The 22,350-nt window shown below is 49.3% G+C and overlaps 1 protein-coding gene across 1 annotated transcript in view; it reads left to right on the top strand.

The window, feature by feature from the left end:
* Positions 1-22,350, top strand: part of KIF20B (kinesin family member 20B) — an 870,233-nt gene that overhangs the window by 611,260 nt on the left and 236,623 nt on the right. The window contains exon 27 of the mRNA XM_086921981.1: positions 8,454-8,630. Within this exon, the coding sequence (XP_086778107.1) occupies positions 8,454-8,630 (177 nt within the window). The remainder of the gene's footprint in view (positions 1-8,453; positions 8,631-22,350) is intronic.

The raw sequence follows: 22,350 nt of genomic DNA, 5'->3' as shown, positions 1-22,350 counted from the left end.
CATGTATTGTGTGTGATAGTGTAGTCGTAAATGTAAGTTTGTTTGCTATTCAGAGTTGTGAGTCCTAGTGCTTTGAACCCACACAGGTAGTAGTAGTGCTAGGGATACCACCATCTGAAAGAGACACGTTAGTGAAAGATTCATTACCTTAGAATATCCCCAGGCGTCAGACTGGATCTGGAAAGCTTTTGTCAGCAGTACCCCTGCGCGTCGATAGGCGTCGTCGTATTGCTCCGCGTGCTTTGTTGGAGTCTTATTCGCCAAGATGACGTCACTGGAGCTACTTAGATGCGCCCACGCACGCTTACATCAGTTCTTTCTTTTTCCGCGCCAGCAAGCGCAGATCGTTAGAAAGCGGTACCTCGTCACTTGTTGATTAAAGTATTTGTTTGATATAAATTGTAAGTAAACCTACTCCTGGTGCATAGGGATGACCGGTTTCAAGCTTTGCGAGGATTGTCCGCGCACGATGTCGCTGACGGACCCGCACCGTGAGTGTCTCTTCTGCCTGGGGCGTGACCACGACACCAAGTTGTGTTCCCACTGCCGGGCCATGAGCCGAAAACTTTGCGGGAGCGATCCCAAAAGTGGCTGGAGGCCCGGAAGTCATCCCCACGTCGTTCTAGGCTCCGGTTCCGTGGGTGGTTGAGGGCCGGTCGCAGAGCAAGCACCGTCAATCGAAGTCCTCGCACTCGGAGTCAGGTAAGGCGAAGCACAAAAAGTCGAAGAAGCGTTGCCGCTCTTCGTCCTTCCCTCGCCGGTCCGGGGACGCAGCTGAGGGGGCAGGTGGCCCTGCCCCTGCGGCTCCAACGGAGCCTGAACAGTTAACGTTGGCCTACCCACCTTTCCCGGGTCCATCGGCGACTCCAGCCGAATTGCAAGAGTTTGTGTCTGCATGGCATGTATCTTCGGCCCATGCTGCTTTGTCAGATCGCCTTCGGGCCCCACTGTTCCTCATTCCCCAACGTCGCTGGCACCAGTCCCGACGTCGTAGACGCCTAGAAGCCTCCATGGTTCCCCGTTCCTGCTGGTGGACCCCATACGGCCCCCACTGACATAGGCGCTGGTGGCTGACTCCCGCATCAACTTCTTTTCCGACGCCGAACCGGTGCCGGAGGAAGGTCTCCCGACGCCGATGGGGAACTTTTACCCTTTTCTTTACCCACGTACTCGTCCACATGGGGAGGACTGGGAAGGGTTTGAAGACCCTCCCGACGCCGATGGGGAACTTTTACCCTTTTCTTTACCCACGTACTCGTCCACTTGTGGAGGATGGGGAGGACTGGGAAGGGTTTGAAGACCCTCTCGCAGCACAGTGTGAGTCCGTTCAGACTGGGTTGAGGAGGCGAAGGCAGGTGGCCTGTATTATAGTCCGGCGCCTGGTTCACCATCCCCTTCCGCTACTATGGAGGAGAGTGGTACCTTTTCCACAGTGCTACGTAGGGCGGCCGAGGCTCTTGGCCTCGAGCTCACTACAGTGGCTGTCAGGACAAACCTACTGACTGAAGTGCTTCGGCCAGCTTCTTCTATAGAACTGCTGTTGCCGTTTAATGATGCACTTACTGATGTGCTTCTGGGCACTTGGTCCCGGCCCAACACAGGGGCCCCTGTGGACAAGGGTGACCCTGCCTTCATCACCCAGCACCCTACACCTGAGATTGGTGGTTTAGGCCTCTGTCCCCGAGTGCGTTTTCTTCTGATCCACTGTGGTCTGTGAACACTGCCTGTCTCTTGGGCCGCTATTCCCATTCTGTATGGGATACAGTTGAGCAGGTGCTACCTCAGTGTCCAGAGGTGGCCTGGACAGTTCTCTCCTGGGCTCTTATGGAGGGGAGAGATGCGGCCAAGTTCACTATACTTTGTGGACTTAATACCGCTGATTTGCTGGGTAGAGCGATTTCCACAACGGTGGTGCTACGTCGTTATGCCTGGTTGAGGACGACTGGCTTTTCTGCAGATGTCCAGAATACTTTGATGGACATGCCATTCGATGGCACCTGCCTCTTTGGTGATAAGGCGGATTCCACTTTGGAGCGTTTTAAGAACTCTCGGGCCAAGTCCTTAGGCCTTTCGGCCGCACGTACTCCTTCCACTTCTCACTTTCGTTCCTTTCCAAGCTCCAGAAGAGGCGTGCAAACAAGTTAATTTCAGAACAAGCCTGCGCAGCAACAGTCCAAGCGCAGCCGCGGATGTGGGGCTCACAGGCGGGTCACGGGGCCAGTGTGTAGGTCAGTCCACCGACACCCCCATTGCCAGTGCCTCGAGACCTTCCTAGACCGGTGTTTCAGGCTCACTAGACGCCAGTGGAGTCTCAGGATTCGTCATCGCCTCCACCGCTGGCACACCATTACATCAGACTGGTTGGTTCTGGAGATTGTTCGAAGGGGTTTCACCCTCCCCTTCTATTCTTCCACCCCCCCACTCACAGCCATGCCACTGCAGTTTCACCGTATGTCTGGGATAATTTGGCACTTCTCTAGCAGGAGGTTGCAGCTCTCTTGGCCAAGGGGACCGTCGAGCGCGTTCCAACGCCAGAAGTAGGTCATGGTTGTTACTCCCACTAGTTCTTGGTTTCAAAGTAGGACAAAGGTCTACGTCCCATCTTAGACTTTCGGAACGTCAATCGCTTCCTCCGGAAGGAGAAGTTTAAAATGCTCACTCTGTCTCAGGTCTTGTCTACTCTCAACCCACAAGACTGGATGGTGGCACTGGACCTGCAGGACGCTTATTTCCATATTCCCGTCCTGCCGGCCCATCGGCGTTACCGGCGATTCACGGCGGGCCAGGATAATTTTCAGTTCACTGTGCTCCCCTTTGGCCTTACCAACGCCCCTCGGGTGTTCACGAAAGTGATTGCGGTGGTTGCAGCTCATCTGCGCAGATTGGGGGTTTTAGTCTTCCCCTGTCTCGACGACTGGTTGTTCAAGGTGGGCTCGCTCCAGACAGTATTCTCCCACCTCCAGACTACGGCCGACCTCCTGCATTTGTTGGGGATTTCCATCAACAAGCTGAAGTCGCACCTGATTCCCTCCCAGAAGCTCCTATTCATCAGAGCGGTTTCGGGTTTATCCTCCCGAACAGCAAGTCCAGGACGTTTGGGCCATGATTCTGATCTTTCAGCCCTTGTCCTGGGCTTTGGTCAAGAAGACCTTGAGGCTGATGGGACTCATGGCCCCCTGCATCCTGCTGACAAACCATGCCAGGTGGCGCATGCGGGCTCTGCAGTGGGACCTAAAGTTTCAGCAGGCGCAGCATCAGGGGAACCTGTCCGACTATGTCCAGATCTCGGAGGGCACTGCACTACAATGGCAGTCGTGGCTCACGAATTCGCATTGGGTCAGCGGCAGATCCCTCTTCCTTCCCCATCCGGAGCACACAGTGGTGACTGATTTGTCCCTCCAGGGCTGGGGTGGCCATATGGGAGAGGCGGAGATCAGAGGCCTCTGGTCTCTGGCGGAGTCCCGGCTCCATGGCTACATATCAACTTGTATGAGCTTCGGTGATGCTTCTTGCACTGAAGGCATTACTTCCCTTTGTCAGGGTGCAGAGTAGTGCAGGTACTACTTCTGCCCAGAGTGCTTAAGATAAGGCGCGACCGGGCCAAAGCCATCCTTGTGGCTCCGGACTGGGCTCGAAGAGTTTGGTATCCTGCGCTACTCTGTATGAGCCTGGATCCCCCGATCCAACTGCCTCTGCGGGAGAATCTTCTGTTGCAGCAGCAGGGGACGGTTCTCATCCGAACCTGCCCAGCCTCCACCTACATGCATGGAGATTAGGCGGCGACAGTTGATTCCATTCGACTTGCCTCCCGAAGTCTGTGATGTCATTCTGGCAGCCAGGCGTCTCTCCACTAAATCGGTATACACCCGCAGGTGTAACAAATTTGTGGATCTCCATTCTGTCCCTCTTTCTAACGTCCTTTTGTTCCTTCTTTTTATGGCCCTGCAGGTCTCTTCTCTAGGCACTATCAGGGGCTACCTGTCTGCCATTTCAGCCTTTCTGAGGCTTAAAGATCAGCCTTCTCTTTTCAAGTCCCCTGTTGTACAGAGATTCTTAAAAGGCATAACACATGTTCTCTGTAAATGTAAATGTGTTTGTATTTATATAGCGCACTTCTACCCTGAGGTCTCGTAGCGCTGTATTCATACCGCTGTGGAACCCTTCCTGGCTTTCCTGGGAAATGTCCACTCCTGGGCACCTCCAAGGTGAAGACAGGCATCCAAGCGCTGCTGGGGCCGTTGTGGAGATTAAGCAAGCTATTGCCCTCCTGTTCCTTTCATAATGCCTCAGTGGGACTTGAATCTTCTTTTGACTTATCTCATGTGCGCTCCTTTTGAGCCGCTTTACAATTGTCCTTTTCGTCTTCTGTCTTTGAAAACTGTCTGCCTGGTGGCTATCACCTCTGCCTGGAGAATGAGTGAGCTTCAGGCTCTGTCTTGTAAGCCTCCTTTTCTGTTGGTTCATCCGAACAAGGTTGTGCTTCGCACTCGTCCTTCCTTCTTGACAAAGGTGGTCACTGCCTTCCACATCGGGCAGACTATCACCTTGCCCACTTTCTTTCTGCCTCCACATCCTTCCAGAGAGGGAGAGGCTCCACCGTCTGGACCCAAAACGTGCGCTCTCATTTTACCTGAACCGCACACAAGCATTCCAGGTGGATGACCAGCTCTTTGTTGGCTACGCAGACGCCAAGAAAGGCTGGGCTGTTTACAAGAGAACTATCTCCTGCTGGGTCGTCTTGTGTATCAAGGCCTGTTATTCTGTGGCTAAAAAGGAACCTCCGGTGGGGCTGCGTGCCCATTCTACCAGGGCAACAGCAGACACTACGGCATTGGGACGTGGTGTCACCCTGCAAGACATCTGTCAGGCTGCAACGTGGGCTTCACTGCACACTTTTACAAAGCATTATTGTCTTGACAGTCGGTCTGGAGGGACGGCTTCTTTGGCCGTTCTGTTCGCGGTCACATTCTGGTGTAATCTTATTCGCAGACCCACCACCAGGGTTGGTATTGCTGGGGTATCTATTCTAAGGTAAGGAATCGATCACTAAAGTGTCTTTCAGATGCACAAGTTGCTATTTTTGTAACGATATATCTGTAAGACATTAGTTAGTGATAGATTCCTTACTGCCTCACCCATCCTCCTTAAACTGCAAAGTTATTCCTGGGGTTAAGGTCATCCTTTCGGGCCCTAGTTTCTATGCACCGGTGGTCCGTATCTTACATGGCTCTGCGTTCTTGTCGCGGACAGTTGTGTACAGAACTGACATCTGCGCACGTGGGCACGTCCAAGTAGCTCCAGTGACATCATCTCAGTGAATACGATGCACGCGGAGCCGTACGACAACGCCTATCGACGCACAGGGCTACTGCTGACGAAAGCTTTCCAGATCCAGTCTGACACCTGGGGATATTCTAAGGTAAGGAATCTATCGCTAACTAATGTCTCTTACAGATATATTGTTACACAAGTAGTAACTTGTGCGTCAACGCCACCAGTTATAGTAGTATTACTAGAAGAACGGATGGAAGTGGTACAAATAGTAGAAGTAACTGGGTGGGTTTGCTGTCATTTCTATCAAGGGAAAGTTTGCAGCATTGGCAAGCAGATGTCTGAAGGTTTGGAGAGTGTAGAATGGCACTGAAGAGAGGTCTTCGAGACAAGGTCGCTAGTCCAGTGGGTTTTGAGGGTGGTTGTGGGTCCAGAACATCCGATGTTAAAACTGGTTTAAATAAAAACGAACATAAACTGTTATAATGCACCCTTGCTACTGTTGTGAGCTTCAAACAATGTGGATATTTTAAGGATTTTAGGGTAATTCTCTTGATTGCTTACCATTGTTTACACTATTCTTAATTTACTTCCCGTTACTTATTGTACCGCTGTGTAATTTTTCAGTTGTCTTTATTTTTTGAGCCAAAAACTTTAAGCATGTATGTCCAATTGTACATGTCTGTTCATTATGCTTGATTCTTGTTTGTTCCACCAATTCCACCCTCACCAAACCTGCATTTACATGTAGATACGAGTATTTAACCATGTTATTATTACTTATGCAGACCAATTCCACTGTTATATGCCTGACTTGTTTATATATTTGCTAGAAAGAGGCACAATGATTTTTCATCCCTTTCCTCAGGCTAGGTCTTGAAGAAGTCTATTCAACAAGTGTCTCATGCTGCAGTTTCCTGATCCTTGGGTCAGCATCAAAGATTTCTAGGTCATTTTACTAAGCAAGCAGAAGCTTTTACAAAGAGCAGGCATGGTGCATACCTAGGACTAGCAGAACAGGAGACAACTTTAGGCTATACTGTAGAAAAGGTACGGCCCGTCAACTCTTGCCCATTAACTGATGCAAAGCAATGAAAGCAGACCATCGGCACACTGGCTAAAGAGATGCATATAGCTGGTGGTGACCACTCATGAGCAGGGAATTCCCTCAAAAACAAAGGAAAAGTATTCTTTCTTTGAGAATATCCACATGTTGATCTAGATCCCAGATTAGGAAGTATTTATTGCTTTGGTGATACATTGGTAATTAGATTGATGAATTAGTGAGGATTTACTTCTGATGGGTAATTCAACCTGCACATTCCTCAATCCTTAAATCTCCCTAGGCACCAGACTGGATCGACAAACCCCAAATAGATTTCTAGTGCCTGCAGAGGGTGCAGCATTTCAGTCCAGGCTGCAACACCTCTCCGAATGTGACTACATGGAGCTGTATAGGTAACTACCCAAGCACTTTAACGTCGGCTCCCTTTTTTTCCCTCCACTTTCAACAAGGACCCAGAGTTGCTCTTTCCTGGAATTTTTCTTCAGTGCCTCCAGGGACTGTTCTGTCCCAGATACGGTTGGGTCCCACAGGCTGTAGCCCCGTCTGAGTTCTACTCTGAAAGCATGCAACGCTTTACCTCTGGTCTGAGGAATCTGGACCCTGTTCAGGGCCTTGCTCACGTGGTGCCTTTTTCCCTTTGGAATTTGCCAGTGAATGGGTAAACAAACCCTCAGAAGCTCAAGACCCTGATATTTGAGTTAGTTGTTTACTCACGTCTTGCTCTAGAACCTACTCTTAGTGGACCTGGTCAAAATGATTCCTTTCTGTCACCTTCCCCAGGCTCTTCCACATCGATCCACCCTTGTGAATCCTCCTTTGCTCATTGTCACTCTCAACTGAGGGAAAGGTTGTTTAGTTAGCGTAACCTTATTTCCTAGATCTAGACCTAGATTCCTGGTCTAATTTGGCACATGCCTCATTAGACAGAGGTCCGGCACTGGTGCCTTGACTCCATTTCGAACTGTGATACCCAAGCTTTTCAGTTCCCTGGAACTGATCATGCTCATGTGGCGGCATAAACCCAGGCTCTTCTGGGGAGGTTTTGGCCACCACCGATTCCCTCAGGTGCTCACCAGTTTCACGACCACACCCCTGCCACAAGTCTCCCATGCGGTCTGCTAATGCCATCTCTGCTCGATTGCCCCTGTTTTTTGGCGTAAGATCTCTCTATTTGCTTTGTCATCTGCATAGTTCTAGGATAATCTTTGTTTGAGGAAGCCTTCAGTCACCACATGGAACACATTGCTGTGTGCACCTTGAAGATGCGTTTGAGTCCTCCTTTTACCTTTTTTACATTGTCTGCTGAGATTTCTCATGGTGACGAGTGGGTCATCAAAGAAGTTGCTTCTTCTTCCCCTCTAGAACTTTTGAGAGGCTTCTGAATTGAATTTCACAATGCCATTGAATTAGCATTCTGCACCCGAGGTCGAGAGAGTGCTTCTTGATTCTTACTAGGGAAGACGCTGTTTCTTCTTTCAATGAGGGCCTATGCAAGGCGGCTGATGTCTGGATCCAGGAATTGCCCTTGCTTGTGATGGGGAGTAAAACCCATTTGTTATCTGAGATTTCCCAATCCAGTACTTTGTCATTGAAATCCTATAAAGATGCGCTTATGGACCGGCTTAAAGATATTTGGAGTAAACTGGCATCCATTCCTGTGAGCGGGCAGGTTACATGGCAACATTGTAAACACAAGGAGATGATGGATGGAGCACTGAAACTTTTCAGACACTGACCCCAGTCACAGATCTGGGTTGAATCTATCATCGTTCTTTAGCTCACTTCGCCATCTCATTTCAGACCCAGTTATATGCAAATCCGTTTTGACCCCGTGCCTCATGGGAACAGTTCAGCAGGAACTGCCAAGCCAGGTCTTCCCTGGACCGGAAACGAGCATCCGGGGACCGGTTTCGGGCTAACAGCCCTCTTCACCCAAGCTAGCTTGAATCCAGTGGCAAAGTAAGCAAGGGACACACGTCAACATCGTCTAGCCCCTGATGGGTTGGAGTTGTTGTCTTCTTACCTCTATTTCGTTACAGGCTTCCATAAACTGGGGAATTGATTTATTTCTGTAATATTTATTGGTGATGTTAAGTGTATTATTTCTTCAAAATAGGAAGCCCTTACTGCACAGTTGCATGAGAAGGACAGAGACCTGCAAAAGTGGCGAGAAGAAAAGGATCAGCTGATGGCTGCCTTGGAAGTCCAGCTGAGGAATTTGGTTTCCAGCAACATGAAGAAAGACCATGAAATAGAACAATTGAAAGGGAACATGTTGCTTGTTCCAGAACTGGTAAGCTCTGATGACATAGTTTCAGGGATTTTGTGCCTCTTATTTGTTCTTCAAACAATCCAAATGTGTACACAGTTGAAAGGAGCTTTCTTTCACGGAGTGTGTTAATTGTTACAATCAGTAGCTTCCACGTCTAGCACATTCTTTTTTGGTAACCATCCCCCTTTGTGTAAAAACTTGGTTGCAGCTGATTACAATCTAAATATGATTAGACCTGAATTGCTTGAGCATATAAGATGTTTTAATTGTCTTGCAAGTATCTCTGCATTCTCTGACTTTAAATGTTCAAAGTTGCCTTCTAGAAAACCAAGGGGTGTTTCAGATTGTGTATTTGTCTGTGTTTCTTTCCTAGCACGTCTGCCTCTCCTGATTACCGTGATACACAGCCTTCTGCAGACTCAGTTGTATTTTTTTTTTCAGTCATGTGCTCTTTCTCAACTAACTTTACAAAAGCTCTGCCAGTGTCCTGCTAAGCAAGCTTTATGTTGAGGTTTCTCGCGTTATTTCCCTAGGAATTAATATTCTCATAGGACCCAGCTAGGTTATCTTCCAATACAGAGGTCCAGGGCCTTCCATTGACTCTTATTATTTTCGATTACTCTACTATCACCTCGCAGCCACTTTCCTGCTCTGACATGTTGATCTCCACTGGAATCTTCGCTCCTGTGGTGCTTCACTGGCTAGTTTTTGACAGTGATGAGCTTGATGTATAAAAAACTTCAGTCTGCTAGGTGATTAAAGTAGGACTTAATGAGTAGTTTTACATTTTTTTCGGTTGGATAATTTTGTTTCAGAATTTGCAGCTATTCCTTGAAGAAATGAAATGTCAATGTTACAGAACTTGCGGTACCACTTACATGGAAATCTTGTCTATTTTACACATTTTAGTAAAGAATACTACACTACTTTTGGGTATCTGCTAGAGACTTCTAGCGCAGATTCCTTACCTTAGAGTTATCCCCAGGTGTCAAACAGAATCCAGATTTTTTTTCCTGAGCAGTACCCCTGCTCGCAAGTAGGTGGTGATGTTCGGCTCCGTGTGGTTATGGCCGCGACATCCGCACCAGCAGTTACGTGCACAGTGCCTGTTTAGGCACCACCCCTGTGCGGTGACCTCTGTTTTTTTATGTCCGCACAAACCTGGAAAGAGCTACCCCAGTTGACTGTCTTTATTGGAGTTTTTCTTCAGATTTGTCTCCTGGTTTGGCAAGAATGTCCACGAGGAAGGTTGAATTAAAGCCCTGCTGCACCTGTCAACGGCAGATTTTAATGACTAACCCACATCTCGTCTGTCTCTGGGAAACTGAGCCTGACCACGACTTCAAGACTGGTCTTGTGTCAATTGTCATACCATGCAGCCTATAGCCTTGAGAGAGCAATCCCTCAAGCTTTGCCACTTAACGTGCTACTCCACAATAGTCTCAATCCCGGGTGAGAGTAAGGTTCCAGGATTGGTCAAGGAGCCATAGCTCTTCGTCTCCGTTGAAGGCATCCCTCTCAGGTAAGTCCCGCAAGAAGCCAAAGAGGTCTTCGACTTAACCCCTTCCTTGGAAGATATCCAATGAGATGAGGGAACCTAGGCACTCAAGGCATGGCTCTGCGGTTGAGCGTGTCTGAGTTGTCTCTACAGCTTCCCAAGTTCATAAGAGCTGTAGTGACCCCCACCCAACTGCGAGAATTCTATGAGGTCAGCCACTTCATCTTTAGGTGGCCTGTCCCCGCTGGAGCGCCTTTGGGCCCTGTGGGTTTGGGAGGGTCCTTTACTGGTTTACTGACAGCAGGCCTGGCTTCGGCACCAGTCGGTTCCCTCGGATCCACAATCTGATAGACATCTAGCCACAGATTCCTTAACTTAGAATATCCCCAGGCGTCTGGCTGGATATGTTTTTTTTTTTTGGCTGCAGCAGCAGCGCCTCTACTCGTCGGGGTACGGCGCCACACGACCCCGCTATGACGTCCACGTACGTTACGTCAGCGAGGTCATATAAGTCCCTCCCGGCGCGCTGACGTCAGTTTCCTCCTTTTCCGCGTGCAACGCGGATCCGGGAGTGAGCGGTTCCTCTGGCCTATTTTCAGGCCTACTTTTCGATGCTTCACATCGTGAACAGTGCGATACCTTCAGGCTTTAAAACTTGTAATTCCTATTCGCGGCAGATGTCCGCCATGGACCCTCTACTTATTTGTATGTTGTATCTGGGTGAGCACCATGACTCCACAAACTGCGAAGCCTGCCAACACCTGAAGCCATAGTCTCAGTGGGAGCGCCGTATGAAGCTTCTCTCGGCACGGCTGTCCCGGTCGGAGTTGTCTCGCCCCCCCCGGCCTCTTCATCAACGGCAGGTCCCTCTACTGTCCGGTTCGCTGCCAATCGCCCTCTGGGATCCAGGGCCGTCATTCACCACTTGGTAAGTCGAGGCGCTTGTCGCCGAGGTCTTTGACCTCCACTACTGTTGTCAGGGGCACTGGTTCCCGGAACATTCCGGACTTGCGCTCCCGACAGTGGCCCCCCCCCTCTGTCCGCCCTTTCCGGGTGTGGGGGTGACCGGCCCAGATGGAGGCATATGCCGTGGCTCTGCAGGCCTCCCTTGGGTCCTCTCCGGTTCTTGGGGCATCCTCGGGCCTCCGCTTCTTGTGGGATCTTTGACTGAGTCGCGTGTGGGTTCGCACCGGCGCCAATTGAGCCTTTGCCCCCCCCCTACTCACCCCAGGAAATGCCGAGGTGTGATGTCATTAGGGCGTGGCCCGGTTGGGTCCCCCTCTACGGTCTACATGGTGTTCGTTAGGATGCGGCCCAGCTGGGTCCCTCTCTACGACCCATGGCGCCTCTGCCGCGCCGCATAGCCCCACTGGGCTCCCTGTGGCGCCCCAGTTGGTTACCAGTGCTCATAATCCTGCCTTGAGCACCCCCTGGGCTTCCGGGCTGGCGGCCGCCTGTCCGGAGCCGGGGTCAGCGCCGTTCTGGTGCCGAAGGCTTGCCTCTCTGGCTCCGCGTCAACTTCTTTCTCTGGAGTCAGAGTCTGTCATGGACGAGGTGAAGTCTGTGCCGAAAGCTTGCCTCACCAGCTCCAGCGCCTTCTCCTTCTTCGGAAGGGGAGCTTGTCATAGTTTTGGCGCCGGATGGCACCGACTCGACGCCGGGTGAAGTTCAGTTGGCGTCTGACGAGGCACGATCGGCGCCCACATGTGGACTCTTCTCTAGAAGTTTCTGGAGAGAGTTGGGCGCCGCCCGCTCCCCCGGCGTCGCAGTAGGTATTGTTGCCAGTGCCCCCCTTGGAATTTATGGAGCCTCATCAGGAGCTCCCATTTCCGACAGGCTCTTCGCTCTCCAGGAGCCCCATCAGGATCCTCATTCTTTAATGCGGCTCCCTTACTTGGGGCATTGGTCACACCCTCAGTGTCTTGGGGGGGTCAGCTTACAACCCTCCCCCACTGATGAGCTGTCGTTTCCTTCCGCAGAGGGCTACAGAGGCTAGTGCGGCTTTTTTGAGAGTGGTCTCATTGGCCACCCGCATTTTAAACATGCAACCCCCTAATGCCCCTTTGTCTGTGGACCCCTTGCTTGAGGTCCTTCACTGTGGGTCTGAGAATGTGGTGCTGCTTCTGTCCTTTGAGGCTTCCCTTTATGATGCCTGTGAGAAGTTGGCCTAGCATATGCTATCCACTATTCTAGTGGCACCTTGCACCATTCCAAACGACCCTTACTGATGGTAGGTTTAAATACAACCTATATAGAAAGCTATCCTAGTGGTAGCTGTGGACAGCCTTGAAGGAATGTAAAGCAGCTTGTTTTACTCGTGAATGACCAAATGAAAGTAGAACCACACCAGGTATATATATATAAAATATATGTATTTATTCTAAACACATCCCTCTAGGCACTGAGACTAGAGGCAAAAGTACATACAATAAACTTATTTAGCACACAGCAAATTAGCACAGTATACGATTTGCCATAGGGGCCTCACAAACCATATACTAAAAAAGTGGTATAAGTACCACTACAGTCACAGAGACCAGGCCTAGGGCCTGTAGAACCACTGGGGCAACAAGGAACCACCCAAGGTAGGGACGCAGGAGACCCACGAGGGACGCGTGCAGTGTCTAAACAAAGCCGCAAATCACTATTGACTTCTATGGAGAAAGTTGCGATTAGATTTTTAAAGACTAGGGACACTTAAGAGTGGACTAGGAACAAACCCCTTGAGAACTGGACAGTTCGAGAGTCAAGTCCCACAGGAGCACCGAAGTACTCGTGTTACCTCACCCAGGGAAGCCGGGTGCATAGGTGTCTTTTCGTGTCGAGTTTCGTCGTCGTTTCCTATGGAGAGCTGCAAAGAAGAGCTGCAGGCAACCAGGTGAAAATTGTCCGGATGGATCCAAGGGTGGATCGTAGATCTGAAGAACCTGAAAACAGAGGGGGAGAGTCTGGGTCACTTGCCAATGATCAGGGAGGCAGTAAGATGTCCACCGAGGACCAGGAGGCGTCGACAACCAGAAGCTGGATTCAAGCTGTCCCAAGTCGAATGTCGAGTGCTGCAGTGTCCGTATCCAGATTGGACCCAACAAGCCTTGGCAACAGCAACCCACGCAGTATGCAAAGATTGGCTTCGGAGCAGACCAGCAAGGTCTGAGGGACTCACCCTTTGGAGGGGAGTCAGGGCACATCTGGAGCAACCAGGGAAGCCGAAGAAACAAAAGAATTACCTTTGTGGGGACCCACTAGTCGATGGACCAGGGATCGCGAAGGGGCCTCCAGCAGAAATGCTAGAGGCGTGCCCACGGAACACTTGTTGATTGTAGGCCCACAATCTTCGCTGCAGATGGTGCTCAAGGCTTGGACTAAGAGTAGCCCAATGCACAACCTCGGGAAGTAGGTGCACTAGCAAATGTGCACGATGTCAAGGAGTTACGGTCCCACGTCTCTCATGATGGCTACACGTCTCCGCTTTGCTGTGATCTCGTGTTGGCCTCGGAGATGTCTGGAAGTCAGTGTCCTGTGTCGCAAATCTTTCGGGATCAGCCGGGAGCCTTCGAAATGCAGACCGGCAAGGTGCTTCTTTGGTGCCTGTTTGAACAGTGGAGTTACTCCATGACTCCAAGGTAGATCCTTCCTTTGTCTAGTAGAAATAACATTTTGAAGTTCCAGGATATATGTTTCAGAGTTAAGTCAGAGTAATCTAAAGCCCTAAGGACTGGGTCCCTATACTTATAATAAGTTTATGGGTTGGTCATACTCTAAGGTACCACCTATGGGAGAACCTGGGGCGGGAGTGGTTACACCCCTTCTTTCTCCAGATTCGTGCCAGAGCAGGGGCTGAGTACCCCTGCAACCGGTTTGAACTGGGGTATGCACAGGGACACCAAGTGTGCCCCCAGCACTGTCTGAAAAGCATTCACCGAATGCACCCGCCCAGCCCCAATACACTAAAGCCTGTCTGGGGAGGTGGAAACCTATTGTCCAGGCATTCCCTGCTGGTGTTTCGTCCAGCAGCAGGAGGTCAGACTCGTGTCTGAGGCAGCAGCATCCATTTTTTGGATGCTGGGACTCTTTTAAACTATTACCACCACCTTACCCAGGCTGCAGTAGCAGACCTGTGGTGCCACTTTGGAAGGCTTCCCAGGGGTGGCATAATACATGCTTCAGCCCCTGGTAGTAGGCCTCTGGGGTACCTATGCCCTTGGTACCTAAGTTACCATATACTAGGGACTCACAAGGGTAACTCAGTAACCAATCTGGAGTGTACCTAAAGTACATGCAATCAATTTAGAGAGGAATCAGCCAGGCTGGGGTCCTGGTTAACAGGGCCCCAGCCAGACTAAAGTCAACAAGTAAATGTAACACCACCAGCAAAAAGTGGGGGTAACCATAGTAAGCAGATCCTACTCTCCTACAATGTCCTTTTGGGTACCTGGGTTCAGCCTGCTTCAGGTGACCCGGTGGCTCGTTCAGGGTTGCACCGCCGCCGTCCTGCTCCACATCATCCTGTTTGTCTTTTTGTGCATCCTGATGCGCAGGGGTTTGTGTTGCAGACTGCCTTTCCTTCCCTGCCCCCTCTAACGCTTCCTCCCTCTCTGGAGTCCAGATGACTTGAGTCATGGGGTAGGAACACCTTTGCATCCACTAGTGCAGCCATACAGTCCTTAAAGACAGTGTGTGTTTTGGCTCGAGCTACCTCTGCCCAGTAGGACTCTGCAAAGTCTTTGCTTTCTGCCACCTCTGAAGGTGCTCGCGCTGATCTCCTTCACCTCCTCCGGGATGGTCGCAACCTTACTGAATTCACAATCTGCTCAGCTTTAGATACTGCGGGTTCTTTGGGCCAAGCTATGGCGGGATCTGTTGCCTTAAGGTGTCATGCTAGGTTGCGAGATAACTTCTTCCCTGAAAATATCTTTGAGTGACTGGTTGACTTACCCTTTGATGGGGTTTTGTTGTCTTCCTTTTTCTGTGGTCAAGAGCGACTACCCTTTTATTGGCATACCTTGGATGCGTTTTGCTTTGAGCTGCCTGTTGGCCTGCTGTGACCGTGTTCCACAGATTGCTGTTTCTGGTCCATTGACTGTGGTATTGAGCTGGTGGTTCAGCTCGGTAATGTAATGCGGCTCGGAACTCATGTTCACAGGTTCAGTTTGTTACTGCGCTCGTTTGGCTTGGCTTATTGCCCTAAGAGGTGTTCCCGTTGTGTGGGGTATGCATACTCCATTGTGGGGTACTTGTATGCTATTATATATCTTTGCTTATCTCTCCTGGGCCTGGAGAACCTGTGGACTCCATGCGTCGCCTGGTGGTACGTTGTACGGTGTTCTATGTTTTTTCCTGGTGCCATCTGCTACCGACATGGTCATCCACCTGCTTGGGAGGTTTGATGGTGTTCTCTTCAAAACCGGCTCCTGCTTGCTCTTACTGTACTAGGTATGATCCGGTACGGACATGTTCTTGCTCCTGGCTAGTTATGTCTCTACATATTTATGTTTATACATTTCTGTATACATGCGGGTTGCCTTGGTATTCCTCTTCCTTTATCGCCACCTCTTTTCGAGGCTGCGATTTTTGGGCCAATATCTTCATTTGTGGGGAAGCTTTTCTGAGTTGTTGCAGGTTGCCCATAGGCTCCTACTTCCGTCTGCTTACTGGGGGGATTTCCCAATTTGACATATGCTCTCTTTTTGGTGTTGACACTGAGTGTCTTTTCTGGGGTGTTGGTCTCAGATTCTGAGGCTCTTCCAACAATTTGTTATACTTGGCGATTTTGGCCACTTCCTTCGGATATACCTTTTTTTCCCCATATTCACATACTATTGTTAAGGCTACGCCCGCGGGACAGCTTTTCTGAAAGCAGTGGTTCTTGACTACTGCCTGCAAGTCTCTATTGTGGGTTGTTTCTTACTTTGGCTTCATACTACCCGGTCGGGCACTCTTATGCAAGCCACTTTATGGTCTCTATGACCGTTACCTGCTGCATGTTTCTTCCTGCTTCAGCAGGTTTAGAATGGATGCTAATTGCCCCTAATTACCCTTATCTGATAGACGTCTAGTCGCAGATTCCATAACTTAGAATATCCCCAGGCGTCCGACTGGTCTGGAAAAGTTTATGCAGCAGCACCTCTGCGCGCCGGGGGGGCGTCGCCGTACGTCTCCGCACTGACGTCGTCCATGGACGTGATGTCAGCTGAGCCATATATGCCCAGCCCCGGCGCGCTGACATCAGTTTTCTTCTTTTCCGCGTCACAATGCGGATCCGGGAAACCAGCAGTTCCTGGCCTACTTTTGGACCTTCTCTACACCATTGGTATCGTACCGGAACAGTGTGCAATGCCCTCTGGGTTCAAAGCCTGTGAGGCCAGTGCACATATATATGGCACTGACCCCACCTTATTTGCATGTGGTGACTTGGTGTGCACCACGATTCCAAGCAATGCGGCGACTGTCGACAGATGAAGCCGAAGTTCCTTTGGGAATGCTGAATGAAGCTGTTGGCCGCACGACTTTCCTGGCCAGTTTCTTCTCGTCGCCGCTCTCCCTCTCCAGAGGGGACTCGCTCCCTCGACCGGCACCCTAAAAAAGGTAGGCTGAGCCACAAGTGTCCGCAGAGGTCCACCTCTAGCTGGCTCCCACTCCTCTCATACAGGGTCAACTACGGGCGCCTGGAGGTCACCTTCTCCTTCTCATCCTTTCCCAGGAGTTGGAGCGACGCATGCCTAAATGGAGTCCTACTCCCGGGCTCTTCAGGGCTACTTTGAGTCCCCCGCTCTACCTGGCACGCCTTTGGGCCCCACAGAGGTGGAGGGTACTCAGGCTGGGCCCTCATCGGCGGATCCTTCCCCCACCAGGGTTGTGTGCACCGACTCCGGAACCGAGGCGACTATGTTGGGCCATGGCCCCGACTGTCCTGGTCGCTCTAGCACACCCTGCCAGTCAGTGCATAGCCCTGTGCGGCTTCCTGCTTGGAAGCGGCATTGGCGATGCCGGGCTCTCCCCGTCAGTCCACTCATAGCCCTGTGCAGCTTCCTGCGCAGACGGGATCGACGCCAGGCTCTCACCGCCAATCAACGCATAGCCCTGTGCAGCTTCCTGCGCGGACGGCGGGGGCGGCCTCGACGACGCCGAGCTTTGAGCTAAGCTCCACGTCAGACCCAAAGCCGGGCTCATCGCCCAAGTCCATGCCCTGCTCACATCCTCCGCCACCGATCGGCGTCGAGGGTACAATCCTCGTGGAGGCTGTCGACGTCCTGACGACTCGGACACGGCGCCCACAGACGCCACTGTTGACACATCCATAGCCTCCAGTGCCCATGCCTGGGGTTGCTCCGGATTCCTTCTTTCTGTCCCCTCAGCGGGGTCGAGTGACACCAGTATCTCCTACAGCCTTTTCGGATGCTGTTGCTTCCCCTGATCTTGAGCCACTGGTTCAGGTTCTCGGTGTGGCAGGGCCTTCGGGTCGTTCCCCAGCCCCGCTCTTCATGGCGACTGGGATAATTAGCCTCCAACCGTTGTGATTTCCCATAGAAGCCCAGGTTCTGGTGTGAACCTGGGCTTCTATGCGAATTCACATGGGCATATTATCAAGCCCGTTATCGCCGCTTTAGGAGCAGTTTCCTGCTGCTAAAGCGACGATAATGTTATCGCCGTTATTTGATAATATGGTCCTACATTATTAGCTGCTGGAAAATCGCTTGCCTGAACCTGTGCACCCAGGGTGCTGCACCCCTGCCCCTTCCCCCGTACTGTGCTCAATTGTAGGTCCTGCACACCGAGGCTTCACTGCTCACCTGCTACCACCGGTGTGTCCCACGACGTGTTGGTGCAAGCTCCGAGTCCGGGTTACGTTTGTACGGTAGAAGAGCAGGTCTCTGGTCGGGGACGGTGTCTTGATACCATGATGGAACGCATCAGAATGCCCAGGGCATTATCGCGGGGTTAGCTCCTGCTCCGCCCATCTTGAGCCAATCAATTCGGTGTCTGAAAAGGGAGAAATAATTTAATGGTGGAAACGTCTGAAGGTAAATGAACGTTTATTTCAAGCTTAATAGAAAACAGGAGTTGAGGGCATCCTTTGTTTTTGAAGTACGAACTGTTGGTGGTAATCGTGGTTCAAAGAGGAGTTGGAGTGCACGAGAATACACAAGGTTCAATAATAATACGTTATACAAAGGTTCATATAGAAAGGAACAGAGCGCATGGTAGAAGTATAATGTGCACATGTAATGCAGTGGGGGAAGGCTGTGTGCATGTACACTTAGTAACAAACTCACTACATTGCCCTAAAAGCCAACGCCACGTGTCTGTAGGGCAGCGCTGCCCGCTGGGTCAGGACTACAGTATGGTCCAGTAGGTCCTTAAAATGAGACAGAGATGTGACTGAATGAGGTCACAGATCACATCATTGCGCACGGCAAGATTGCTTGTTCGCACCTACGCACACAGGCTGATGCACCCCGCCGCACCGCGCTCAACATGTCTGTAGGGCAGCGCTGCCCGCTGGCTTAGGCCTACAGGCTTTCTGCTCGAGCACTACCCTGACAGCTCGGATGGCGCTCTGACATCGCTTTTACCGCCAGCGTTACTACCGTAGCCCGCAATACCCAGGGTTGACCGACAGGCTTCCCTCCGGAGTTAATTCCCACCCTACCAGACCCCGATGCCCTTCCTACCCCTTGTCTGGATAAAGACCCGCCGGGACCACCAATTGGGGCGCAATAGGATGGAAACGTTGACGCTCATACTTGGCCAAGATACCTCCAGGAACTTGGACATTGACCCTTGGGCATTAACCATCTATTTCCTTGGAATACTAACTTTGCAATACTGGCCTTCCAACAAAAGAAAACTGAGACAGACATGTGACTGAATGAGGTCAGAAATCACATAATTACGCACTGTAACCTCGGTTGTTCACACCGGCGCAGCCAGGCTGAAGCACCCCACCCTGCGCGCAGCACCGCGCTCAATTGGAGCCCCTGTGCACCCAGGCCCCACTGCTCACCTGCTGTCATTGTTGTGTGAGCAAACACTACGGGCAGAAGTGCTCACAATTCAGATGGAGTGTTGATTGCAGGATGGTGTACACCTCATGGATCCCTTTCTAAGACGACGGGCAGTAGGGCTGACAATTTAGAGCCAGTGTTGATTGCCAGGATGGTGTACACCTCCTGGATCCTTTTTTATTGCGCATTGTGATATGCGACGTGGATGCGACCATATCACTTGAGGCCGTGTGGAAGAAGAGGGACATGAGGCGTTGTGGTTATCCTATTTATACATACGCAAAGTGGGCCTGGCTTGCGTACGCCAGGCCAGCTTAGGGGTGTGAATAATTATTCCGGGGACCTTGGCGTTATTCAGTTCCTGCCTGGCCAGGAAGTGTAGTTGTGTGTGTTTATTTTGTAGTTTTGACCTCGCAGAATGTGCAATTTACAATAGTGTAGCATGTGTCGGGAGGGCGGCAACTATCACTAATGAGATGGTGTTTGGAAAGATTGAATGGCGAACATTACATTTCATTGTCAAGGTTGTAGATATGTGCAGACACGCATGTCAATGGTGTGCGGTATTATTGAAAGTGTTGCTATCGCGAAACGTACACATGTGAATGTGCTCGGATGGAGGGAGGATCAGCAGTGAGGTTACGTCATACACAGTGATAACTCTCATTGCAGTCTAGCAATCCATGTCAAATGTGAATCTGAAAATCTCACATATAATACACTACTATATTGGTAAAGACTGACAACAGAGCGTACAGCAAAAGAAATCTACACATTGCGGTTTACTGTTTCACATGTAATCTAGGATGTGCACTCTGCTTGTGGCTCCTGATACTACTTAGAGCCACGAATACCCAGGCCGAAAGGGAGCACAATAATGTACACACACACCAGGGGCATCGTGTAACACACTTTTGTTTTTTGATGGAACGTTTGAGATGCATGGCAATCACATGTGGAAGGCTAATGTACAGACCATGAATATTGATCAAGATGCTCGTTGCATGTTGTGTAGTAGAAGATGTGTATATAGGAAAACACTTTTCAAAAAAGCTTTCGAAGCAAGAGGGGTCTCATCAAACGCTGTAGAGAGAATTACTAAAATGGGTGGGGTTGTCCAACTGTTACAATGGAAAATGTTATGAAGCAATCAAACGCTTTTTTTTAAGGTCACATGTCAATCTCCCATCGAGCGCGCAAGGAGGCCGCACCAGACAAGATTTTGATAAAATATATTTATCATAATATATGTTTATTACAGTTAGAAATATATAAATGTTTAAAATATTTTAGATTATCGCTTGCTCTCATATACTGTTTAAAGTTATTAAGATATACGTTTGAGACAAAAAAAATTAGGGAAGGGCTTATCCGGCGCAACACTATAAGTCTGTGACGTAACACAGGGCCTTGAAGCGTGTATTCATCGTATATGCAACTCGCAGCGGGCGCGACCCTATACGTCCATGATGTAACGTATGGCTTGGTACTGCGTTTCCGTCGGACGCCAAAGTAGCAGCTGGGTGACTTCATGCGCATATGATGTTATGTGGGACGTGGTGCCACAAACTTGTTGGATACGAAATGCTCATCATTTACGAGTTTAGCAATATGGCGGATAGGATTTGCGTGGTGATGGAGCTTGGTACGCTACCGGTATGGGAGTGCAGTTTTCTCAACAAAAAAATCATATTTTTGGGGGAAGATATAAAACATTACCTAATTTTTGAAGTAAAAAAAAAAGAAATATAATAGTTACAAAATATTTAAAAAATATTAGAAAAAATGTTTTTAAAATATGAAATTAACATTTAAAAAACCTTCGAAATTCACTGAAAAAACCCATAGGTTTCAGGCACGTTAGTTAGGAATTCTCATTTAAAAAACCTTAGAAATTCACTAAAAAAACCCATAGGTTTCAGAGACGTTATAGTTAGTTGAACATTTGACTCATTTAAAACCAGAGAAATTGGCCTGTTATAGTTAGTTGAGCGAACTATAACTCACGCGCCCACAATGCACTACTGATGACGTCACATATTACTTCACTCATGACATGGTCCTTGACATCACTCATGACATCAGCCACATGATAATCTGATGCACATACTGATGGTCTAATTTAAACTTTGATACACCCATTCTAAATTGCAGACTACTTACTATTTGTGAAACCATACACACAAAAATGCCATATACTTTATACCAGTCACTATTTCCTAGGTCTAAACACACATCCAGTTACTTGTACATTTAGTTACACATCAATACAGGACTATAATATGCACTCATACATCTATACATGCAGTCACACTCTGCCACAGTTACTCACACACCTAGTCAGTAAAGCAAAGAATCAATCGCATACCCATTTACTCATGTACACAGTTATACACACCAACTTCGTTATTTTTAGACATACCACATCACTTATTCAAACAGATACTAACACATATTTACTGTCTTATCAATCACTGATAGAAGCAGACATTTATACACGCACGCTTCAAATAACTTAGTCTCACGTATACTCATTTATATACTCCAACACTCATATAGTGCCTTAAAACATATTTAGTTAGTGACAGATATACCACTGTAACATTCATCTACTCACCAACACACCAATACACACAGTAACTCACCCATACAGCGGTTTGGAATTTAATTAAATATCTACTTGTCCATGGGGCAGGCTGCTTAATAAATCTACTTGTCCTGTAACAAAATCCACTTGTCCCCTTTGTGCCATGTAATGCGCAACAAATTACGCAGCAATCTCATTATTTAAGTTTTGATATAGCCTCTCTGATTATGCCAGGGTTCATACCATAGTAGTGTTTGAATACTAGAAATTCCCTTTTGCTGCTATGTTTCTGCAGGTCTACATACTGGGGCTGAAGGTAGTGGTAAGCAATAGTTCCAGGGTTGGAATGCCCTTTTTAGTCTGTGCAAACCTACTAACGTGCATGTTTTAAGGGTTTTCACCAATTCTTCTCTAATCATTTCCCATACTGCGAATGGTTGGAAATTTACTACTGACAGTGGCAGACTTAAAACTTCTTCCAGGGTTGGGGAAAAAAGGGGTTGGAGGAAAAGTGAACTTGAAAACATTCAGATTTTCACATAAGCAAATCTATACCTGCATATTTGCTCATGCTAAAATGCAGTTCACACATATTTTCTGGGAGTACTATTTCTTGGCCTATTTCTGTAAATTCTTGTGAATTCATGTAAA

Source organism: Lissotriton vulgaris, chromosome 5 (assembly GCF_964263255.1).
Source record: "Lissotriton vulgaris chromosome 5, aLisVul1.2, whole genome shotgun sequence".
Taxonomy (NCBI): domain Eukaryota; kingdom Metazoa; phylum Chordata; class Amphibia; order Caudata; family Salamandridae; genus Lissotriton; species Lissotriton vulgaris.
The sequence above is the reverse complement of the archived record's forward strand: the minus strand, read 5'-3'. Positions and strand labels throughout refer to the sequence as shown.